At 34.8% G+C, this 10,797-nt stretch overlaps 1 protein-coding gene across 1 annotated transcript; it reads right to left on the minus strand.

Annotated features, from left to right (window-relative positions):
- Window positions 1–218: 218 nt before the first annotated feature.
- On the minus strand, window positions 219–1,133 carry LOC100454847 (olfactory receptor 10J1-like). Its single transcript, XM_002809950.3, has one exon. The coding sequence runs from the start codon at window positions 1,131–1,133 to the stop codon at window positions 219–221; it is 915 nt and encodes a 304-aa protein (XP_002809996.3).
- Window positions 1,134–10,797: the final 9,664 nt, after the last annotated feature.

The raw sequence follows: 10,797 nt of genomic DNA on the forward strand, positions 1-10,797 counted from the left end.
CCCTGTTCTCTTATGACATGGAGGCCTGCTGTGCTTTGGAGAACCTTCCCCCTTCTCAAGTGGCTGAAACCTTTTGTTTTATCTTCCTCTCGCCCAACCACTGCTTGATAGGCTTGAAATTTTTAACTCTATTGACCGTGCACACTGTTCCACTGTTTCTTCTCTAGAAAATCTTCTAAGACACTATTTGAAATGGGCCTATTCTGTTAGGAGAATTTTTAACCTATCGCTCTGCACAGAGCGTCTTTGACCTCTTTGTTCCTCAGAGTATACACCACAGGGTTCAGTAGGGGGGTAATGACAGTGTAGGTCACTGAGATCAGCTGATCCTGATCTCTGGTGTTCTCTGACTTGGGCTTGAAGTAAGCAATGGAGGCACAGCCATAGTGGACAATAACCACAGTAATATGAGAAGCACAGGTGGCAAAGGCCTTTTTCCTGCCCTCGGCAGAGGCAGTCTTGAGGATGGTAGAAATGATGAGGATGTAGGAGATGAAAACCAAGCCCATGGGAATCAGGATCACCAGCACACTGATGATCATAGTCAGGATTTCATTGGCTGTGGTGTCAATGCAGGAGAGCTTCATCACAGGTCGGATGTCACAGAAGTGGGGCACCTTTGGAATACAGAAAGGCAGCCTGAATACAGCTGACACCTGTGTCATCGCTACAATTAGGCCAATGCTGCAGGCCCCCCACACCAGCTGCATACACACTGTCTTGCTCATGACGACTGAGTACCTCAAGGGGTTGCAGATGGCCACATAGCAGTCATACGCCATTGCTGTGAGCAGGAAGCAGTTGTTGATAGCCAAAGTAATGAAGAAAAACATCTGAGTGGCACAACCTACCAAGGAAATGGGCTGACTCAGGCCTATGAGGTTAGACAGCATTCTTGGTATAATGACAAGGGTGTAGACAGTTTCTGAACCTGAGAGCATGCTGAGGAAGAAGTACATGGGGGCGTGGAGGTGACAATCAATACTAATGATACTCACAATGATAACATTGCCTGCCAGGGTGAATATGTACAATGTAAGAAACACAACAAAGAGGGTGAGCTTGTGCTCACGGAAGCTGGAGAAACCTTGAAAAATAAACACATTCACCAAAGAGTGATTCTCTTTCTTCATTAAATCACACATGATATCTGAGAAAGAAAAAAATAATGTAAGGAACCTAGATGGATGATTTCTGTCAAATAATAGGCTGGGAAAAATCCTGTGATTAATACACCTTAGGTCTCTGCTTTTTTACATTCATATTTATTTCTTTTAGGAGTAGAGAATGGAGAAACGTTCTTTCCTCATTCAGAAGAAAGTACATGGCTTTTAAAGTCGAACGTTGTAAACTAATTTCCTAGTTCTTGCATATGCTAACTTATCTTGGGCAAGGACTTATCATTTATAAGACCAGTTTTCTCATCTTTATGGATATAGTGGTGATAACATCATAGAATTGTTGATGGAAAAATTGTATACTAATTATAATACTTATATTTGATTTTTAAAAACAACTTGAATAAATGCGAGTTCAGTGATGTCATGCAGAACTCCAGGCTCCATAGCTACCTGATAATTTTTGAGCTTCTAAAGTTTGAATAGAGCCTGTGTTACTGTAAATTCCACACTGCATTTTCATTCCATTATTTTGGCTCTGATGATATTGCTCCTCTCAACTCTGTTCTACACTCCTCTTCCCTAGACACCACTCATTTTTCAAAGCCAAATAAAACCCAGGTCCTTTAGAAAATCTTTTTCTCCTCATTGGAACCTAGGAGGTGGAGGTAGCAGTGAGCCAAGTTCGCACCACTGCACTCAAGCCTGGGCAACAGAGCGAGACTCCATCTCAAAAAAAAAAAAAAAAAATTTTCTCCTTACTCTCTCTCTCTCTCTGGGGTCTATATGTCTCATGTCTCCGCACATGTAGGTGGCATAGAACTGTTTATTGTTTTTTTATTTTTATATTGTAAGCCCCTTACAGTGAAATTGTGATTACAAAATATTTTTGCATACATTATTTAATCTTATTACCATCCAATGGAGCAGAGAGGACAAAGATGAACTGTTTCTCTCTAGATGCAAAAACTGAAGAACAGCTCTGATTAGGCAATTATTTTTGGACAGACAGATGACAAAGGACTAAACCAAGACTAGAATTCATATCCTTTGATCCTATGTCCATTGTTTCTTCCACTACACAAAACTGCATTATAAAACTGTCCCCTCTATAGCTAACAGGGACCATGTATTCCCACTTGTTATGACTCCAGGTTGGCCACTGCACTATAGGGGACAAATATCTGCTGGTAGAATCATTATGAGTCATTGCTCCTTCACACAAATTGTCCATTAGAAAGTAGAATACCAGAGCATTACAATGATATTTTCTTCAAAAAGAAGACATAAATGTTTTTAATCTTTGACTTTTTATGATGTCTAGGTCTGTGATAGCAACAAACAACTAAATAATTGGGCTAAATTTTAACACTGGAATTATAACACTAGAAGAAAGTATGACATTATTAACAAGTAATTGAAAAATACACTGGTAATAAAACTTTTCTAGTAGCCTTTACATTATCAGTAATCACTATATAATAACATAATAGGTTCATTGTAAAAAAGATAAATTTAGAAATATAACGATGGAATTGCTTCAAAAGTACAATTTGTTGGAAGTAAAGCAAATGAATCCACATCAGGAAATGATTTAGTATTGGGTGAATTTCAAAGGTAAGCTTCTTTAGTGCTTTTAAAATTAAATTCAATTTATCTATTTTTCAGAAATATACACCTTTTCATAAGAAAATCTACAAAGAATATTTATAAGAAATTGGTGCATGGTTGTGCTTCAACTCCTTAGTGCATGATATGAAAGAAAATCAGATGAGGTTGCAAAAAATAAATTTTGTGTTAGACATCAGAGACCATTTCTTGACAGGAAAAGTTGTTTGTGATGTGTGCAGCATGGTAAGTAACTGTAAACATTATGCAGCTTTCTAAACTGTGTCTCTGTGGACTATGGATTGTCTGAAGATAAGAATATAGACAAGAGAGCATGCATAGCTGATAAGTGGCAGAGCCACATTCCTTATTAGCATGCTAATCAAGGCACTCTTTAATCCTGAGAAATTTTAGTTCCTTAAGATTAACAGGAGATCCTTGAAAGTAATAAATCAAGGAAAACCCAAATATTCATAGACATCAGGATTCTTTCCGGCTTAATATAGTTTGCCCTTTAACAATTATTTAAAAAAACTTCATGCACATATTTTATTCCTTATAAGGCTCCCTCTGCTAACCATTGAAGTCTGTTTCCAAATCACTTACTTCTCTTTCTGCAAATCTGTGGCTCAACCAAAAAATTGAGGTAGAGGTCAGAGATGTGACCCCTTGATCACAAGTATTCACAAATCAAGATCATGAAGAAAAGGCATCTGAATGTGGGCCTTCCATCTGCCATAGGACCAGTCTAGGGATGGAGGTCGAAGGAAAGTTACAGGGGGCTCTTTGGATACTGGATATTTCCTCCAGCTTGAGGAGGATCTTTTGATACCAAAGAAAGGCTCTCTGATGAGCAGCTTTCAAGGTTTCAAGGTTTCTCAGTGTCATTCACTGAGCACTCTTGAGAGTCGCCCTGTGACTAAGAGGAAGCAGACAGCCAGTACCAGGGGACCTCGTTATGTGTGTGGCACATTTACCAGATGATACGGACTTGTGCTTTGGGAGACTTGAGGCAGTTTTTACTGCAAGTAGAAACAGCAGTGGCTTATTTGTCATGTTTTATTTTTTAAATAAATATTCTATTTTTATACAGTTGAGCCTTGGAAAACCATGGTTACGAAGCCCAAGCGAGCTTTAGCTAAGCGCACTGTCTTGGATTCCAGGAAACCCTGCAGCTTTTTCTATCGTTAAAAACCTTGTTCAATATTATAAGCTGTGCTTTTTTTTCTGTTCTCTGAACTAAAAAAAAACTCAATTTTGGCCAGTTTTTGTCCTGTAGGATTCAGAAATGGAAGATCAAAACTCATTAGACAATAGAAACCTCTCTAGAAGGCCAGGAGGCCACTTTAGAGCTCCAAAAACATGAACCAGGACTTCATCCCAAGGGACCATCAGGCAAACAGTTAAATACACTGGGTTTCATGAGTCCAATCTGGGGTTATCCTCCCACTGGTTTTCCTGCCACAACTCTTGGCACTTTATTCTATTTTTTTTAATTTTATGTCTATCTCATCACGAATTCTGCCAATTCTCCTCCAAGTTAATTTTTCCGTACTTGGCCAAAAATAAGGTACCTGCATTAATATCTTAATAAACTTGAAAAATGCTCCTTATACTGATTTTTTTCATTTGTATTTTGTATTTCCTATTTGTCATAACTTAAAAGAAATAATTTTTAGGGACAAAGTCTTGCTCTGTTGCCCAGGCTGGAGTGCAGTGGAGCAATCATAGCTCACTGCAGTTTCAACCTCCTGGGCTCAAGCTATCCTCCTGTCTTGGCCTTCTGAGTAGCTAGGACTACAGGTGTGTGCCACCATACTCAGATAATCTAAAAGAAAATTAGAAAGGGGGTCTCATTATACTGCACAGTCTGGTCTCAAATTCCTGGCCTCAAGTGATTCTTCTGCTTCAGCCTCTCAAAGCACTGGGATTACAGGCATGAGACACCACACTCAGCCTGTGGTAACTTTTGGATCTAAAAAATTATAAAATCAAAAACTTTATAGCAAATATAAGAATGTTAATAACATTTGCTTTTATTCCGATTAGTTCATAGACATAAGAAAATATTGGCCAAACTGGAGAAAACTCCAATATTTGTAATTAAATTATCATTGATAAAGTTAACATCCCAACTTTTTTCCTTATTGTTTGCAGCTGAGTAGTACCTTCATATGCATTACAGCCTGCACTGTCTTGGGGGTCGAATTATGATTGGATCATTCATTTTTGTGCCATTCTGTTGATTAAACATGTAGTTTTCTTTATCTGCTCTAGTGAGAGAGGGGCCAAACTGTTACCCTAGTTATCATTAAAGACACAAATCTGCACTGAGGCATAAAGAGGCTCCCTCCCCTAGAAGGGAAGTAGATATAAAGCCCCTTTCAGCAGAGAAAATTAGGACAGCTTTATCAACACAGAAAAAGGATAGAGAGAACTTTGTATTGTAGCAATCTGAACTTCCTGTCAATAGATTAGGAGGACATCTTGGGGGTGAAGGTACTTATAACCTTATTTGCCAGTAAAGGGGTGTCTTTTCATGTTTCAAGGGTTAAATATGAAATCTAGCCGAATTCTGTGATTATAAATAACCAGGAAAATGAAGGACAGTAGGCTGGAGTCTGTTAAGAGTTTGATGGTCAAATAACTTCTAACTCCTGGTTGGCAGGTTTCTCAAGATCTGGCTGTATAAACAACGGACAGGGCTGAGAACCAGGAAGTGCAATGTCTCTGGGATCTATGCTTGATGACTCTAACTCTGCTTAGCACTGAGTATGTAGGATAGTCCCCATGTATAAGTATACCTGCCTATGTCCATAATTGCTTGTACTGAAACCCAGACGTTCTAGTCTATTGTTGCATAACACAGTACCCCAAACTTAGGAGCATAAAGCAACAACAATCATTTGTAATTACCTCTCTATGGGTGATTGATTTCAACTGGGCTATTCTCACTTAGAGTCTGTCATGCAATTTTGTTCAGGAGGTAGATGGAGCTTGCTCACTCACATGCCAGTCAGTTGATACTGCCTATTGACCGAAATACCTACACATCATCTTTCCATGTGGCCTGGGCTTCCCCACTGCTTTAGTCAAGAAGTAACAAAGGTCCACTCAGTTTCAAGGGGTGAGAGTACAGACTTCATCTCTTAATGAGGGAATGGCACACTCTAAGAAGAGCATGAGGAATAAAAGAGATATGTCCATTTTTTGAAAATATAGTCTGCCACAGTAAATTAGTAGATGGCCAGTATCTTCTCTTGGACAATTTAGATTAGATGCCCTCAAAGGGAAACAGGAAAAAAAAAATAGACAACTCAAACTCTAGACTCTCCCTGCTTAAGTGTTTATGTAAACTTCATCAGTCTATTGTAATACTTAAGTTACAGGGATTAGAATAATAAAGGGAAAATGTAAGACACCAAAAAGGGAGGTTCTAGATCACCTGCTAAGCTATTAGAAATTCAAGGTGATATAAATTTGAGTTGGTAAATGTAAAAGATATACATTTAGTGGACTAGATGATAACTGTAAAAGGCAAGACTAAAGTTTCTAAACAACTTTCAAAGTTAACAAAGCTCTGGCAAGGCAGACAAGAAGCCACCAGTTATGATTTGCCTAAGCGTTCTGTGTCCACGTATAGGTTTGACATATGTTATTATATTTTTTAATGTAAAAATATATATATTTTTGTTATTTTTAATATAACACTTGATGTTTACAAAACACTGTGTTTAAGTTGTGGAGCATAACAATAAGATAAACATTTAGGAATTTATCACTCAACTCAACTCAAGAGCTACACCTGTGTATTTTTCATTTTTCCCACCTCCCTATTTCTTCACACTGTACCCCTCACCCCCACCAGTGGTTACTATTATTCTAATTTTTATATTTATTTTATCTTATTTATTGTTATACCTTTATGACATACGTATGTATGTTTAAAAATACATTACTTAGCTATACCTACTTTTGAGCTTTATAAAATGTAATACTGTATACACTTTTCTAAGACGTACTTCTTTTTATAATTCAGTTACACTAATAATATCCAGAAAGAGCTGTAGTTCACTAGCTGCCTTATACTATTCCATTATGTGAATATACCTCAATTTTTTAAATCCATTCTACTGTTGAGGAATAATAGAATTGTTCATATATATTTGTGTACTTCTGGCAGCTCACCTATAGAATACATTCCTGAAAGTAAAATGCCTTGATCAGTAATATGTGCCTTTAAAATCTTAATAACTATTGCCAAACTGAAACCAAAATAGGATACATTCGTTTACACACTCAGCAACACTGAGAATGCTTCCTCACCCACACTTTCATCAATGATGGGTATTACCAGCTCCTTAAAAATTGGGCAAACTTAAAGGTAAAAGGGGTTTATTATTTTTTCCTTAGAATTTTAATTTCTTTAATTACAAATAAGGTTGAGTATCTTTTCATATGCTTATTAGCAATTTCTACTTTATATGCTGCAAATGTCCATTTACGTATCTTGCTCATTTTTCATAGTGTTAGTTGTCCTTTTCTTGTGAGTGCTAAGATAAGAAAATATGCCTTTTATCATATATATTGCAAATATTTTTCTTCCATTTATCATTTTTACTGGATTTGTGTGTTTGAAATTTTTTCAATATTATATTCATGTATTTATCTCTTGAAATCAAACTTTATTGCTTATGCATTTTGATTAGTGCTTAAAAGGGACTTCCTAACTCCAAGATTATTTTTAAAAAGTACCATGCTGTCCTATATACTTCGTATGCTTCAATATTGATTCACCTGAAATTTATTTGGTTGTAAGAAACAAAGTAAGGTATACAGTGGTCTTTCAGTATCCATGTAGATTTGTTCCAAGATGGACTATGGCTAGTAAAATCTGAGGATGCTCAAGTCCGTTATATCAAATGGCATAATCTTTGCATGCAACTTATGCACATCCTCCCATTTACTTTAAATCATCTCTAGATTACTTATAACATCTAATCAAATGTAAGTGTTATGTAAATGAGTGTTGTACTGTATTGCTTAGAGAATAATGACAAGAAAAAAAGTCTGTGCATGTTCAGTACAGACACGACATTCTTTTTTTTTCCTAAACAGAAGCATTTTAGTGTTGTAGTCCCACTTATTTTTGCTTTTCCTACCTGTGCTTTTTGTGTTATATGAAAAAAAATCATTGCCAAGACTAATGTTAAGCATCTTTTTCCTATGTTTTCTTTTAGGAATTTTTATGATTTCAGGTCTTAGGTTTAAGTCTTCAATCTGTTCTGAATCAATTTTTGTTTATGCTGTAAAATAATAACCTGTAGTTTTCTTTTCTTCTGCATGTGGATATCACATTTTACCAACACAACAAGAGATTATCTTTTCCCCATTTTATATCCTTGGTGCCTTTATCGAAGATTGGTTGATTTTGTACATGTGGTTTTATTTTTGGGCTCTTCATTCTATTCCATTGGTCTATGTTGCTGTTTTTATGCCAGTATTATACCGTATGATTACTACAGCTTTGCAATATATTTAAATCAGGATGTGTGATGCCTTCAGCTTTTCTCTTGTTTCTCAAGATTACTTTGGCTATTTGGGATCTTTTGTGGTTCCATACAAATTTTTAGAATTTTTCCTTTTATTTCTGTAAAAAATACAACTGAAATTCTAATAAATATAGATTACATTCAAGCTATAAATCACTTTAGGTATTATAGACATTTTAATAATATGAATTCTTCCAGTACATGAATGTGGGATATCTTTCCATTTATTGGTTTCTTCTTTAATTTCTTTCATCAATTTTTTTGGTTTTCAGTATACAAATCTTTCACCTCCCTGGTTAAATTTGTTCTTAAGTAATTTATTCTTTTTTATGTTATTGTAAATGAGATTTTTAAAAATTTTCTTTGTGGATAGTTTATTTTTGATGCAAAGTAATGCTATTGATCTTTGTACATTGAATGTGTATCCTGTACCTTTAGTGAATTTATTTATTCTAACAGTTTTTTTTTCTTTCATGGAGTTTTTAGGGTTTTCTACATAGAGGATCATGTCATCTGCAAATGGAGATAATTTTACCTTTCCCTTTCTAATTTCAATGCCTTTTCTTTCTTTCTCTTTTCTAATTGTCTTTCTAGGACTTCCAGTACTATGTTGAATAGAGTGGCAAGGGTGAGCATTCTTGCCTTATATTGGATTTTAGAGAAAAAGTTGTTTTTCCCTATTGATTATGATATTATCTGTGGGTTTTTCATAAATAACCTTTATCATGTTTATGTTACTTCTTTCTTTAAATGCTTTACTGAGAGTTGTTATCATAAATGAATGTCAAACTTTGTAAAATGCTTTTTTCTACATCTATTGAGATTATCATGTGACTTATTTTCATTCCGTTAATGTGATGTATCATAATGATTAATTTGCTTATGTTGATTTCACCCTGCATTCCAGAGATAAATCCCATTTGGCCATGGGGTATAATCTTTGCAGTGTACTATGGGATTTAGATAGCTGGTATTTTATTCAGGATTTTTGCATCTATATTCATGGGAGATTTTGACTTGTAGTTTTCTTTTCTTGTGGTGTCTTTGGCTTTGGCCTTATCAAATGAGTATAGAACTGTTTTCTCTTCTATTTTTTAGAAGCATTTAAGAAGGACTTACATTAAATCTTCTTTGACTGTTTGCTAGGATTCATTCATAAAGCCATCTGGTCCTGGGCTTTTCTTTGTTGGAAGGATTCTAATACTGAGTCAATCTACTGATTATTATCATCTGTTCAAGTTTTCTATTTCTTCTTGATTAGTTTTGGTAGGCTGTATAATTCTAGAAATTTATCTATTTCTTCCAGGCTATACAAATATAATTTGTTGCCATTTAATTGTTCATAGAAATCTCTATGATCTTTTTTATTTCTTAGGCACCTGTTGTAATGTCTCTTTCTTCATTTCTAAATTTATATGAGTCTTCTGTCTCTTATTTTCTTTTATTCTAGCTAAGGGTTGTCCATTTTATTTATCTTTTTTATAGAAACAACTTTTAGGTTTGTTAATTTTTCTATTGTTTTTCGATTCTCTGTTTATTTCTGCTCTTATCTTTATTATTTTATTTTTCTGTTAACTTTGGGTGTAGTTTGCTCTTCTTTTTTCTTGTCCCTTGAGGTGTATAGTTAGGTTTCTGCATCTGAGATCTGTCTTTCTTTAATGTAGGCATTTATGATGATAAACTTTTAGGACTGCTTTTGTTGCATCCTATAGTGTTGGCATGTTTTAATTTTGTTTTCATTTGATTCAACACATTTTTTAGACTCCTTTCTGATTTTCTCTTTGACCCAATAGTTATAGTGTGTTGTTTAATTTCCATGTAATTGTAAATTTTTCCATTTTATTGCTGTTATTGATTTCTAATTTCATTCCATTGTGGTATTAAAAAATACTTGATATGTTTCCATTTTTTTCAAGGACTTTGTTAAGACTTGTTTTGTGATTTAACATATGATCTATTCTAAAGAATTTTCCATGTTCATTTGAGAAAAATGAGTATTCTGCTGAAGAAAGTTCTTCAAACCCAAAGGAAAGAATGCTAACACGATTATTAACATTAATATTGTGATTGTGGTGTTTGACCCACTTCTATCTTTATTAAGAAGACTGAAAGAGAAAATAAGACAAATTAAGAATAATAACTACAGCAATTTAAGGTATAAGCAATATAAAAATTTTAAATTGTGACATCAGAAATTCAAAATGTGTGGGGGTATGTAGTCTGTACACATTTTTGTTTTATTTTGTTCTTGCTTTGTTACTGTTATTTTCTTGTGATTAAAGCTAAGTTTAAATACAAGTTTTTAATTGTGTGTTATAACTATAGGATGTTTGTGTAAGCTTCATGCTAATCACAAAGCAAAAGCATATAATAGATACACTAAAAAAGCTATAAATTAAAATACTCTACCAGAGAAAATAACTTCAATATAAAGAAAGACAGTTAGAAAAGAAGAGAGGAGTTACACCACAACTGGTAAAGAAGTAACAAAATGGCAGTAGCAAGGCTTTGCCTATCAA

Source organism: Pongo abelii, chromosome 1 (assembly GCF_028885655.2).
Source record: "Pongo abelii isolate AG06213 chromosome 1, NHGRI_mPonAbe1-v2.0_pri, whole genome shotgun sequence".
Lineage (NCBI taxonomy): Eukaryota > Metazoa > Chordata > Mammalia > Primates > Hominidae > Pongo > Pongo abelii.

Coding starts and splice junctions, on each gene's coding strand:
- LOC100454847 (XM_002809950.3), bottom strand. CDS start 1,133: ATGAAGAAAGAGAATCACTCTTTGGTGAATGTGTTTATTTTTCAAGGT.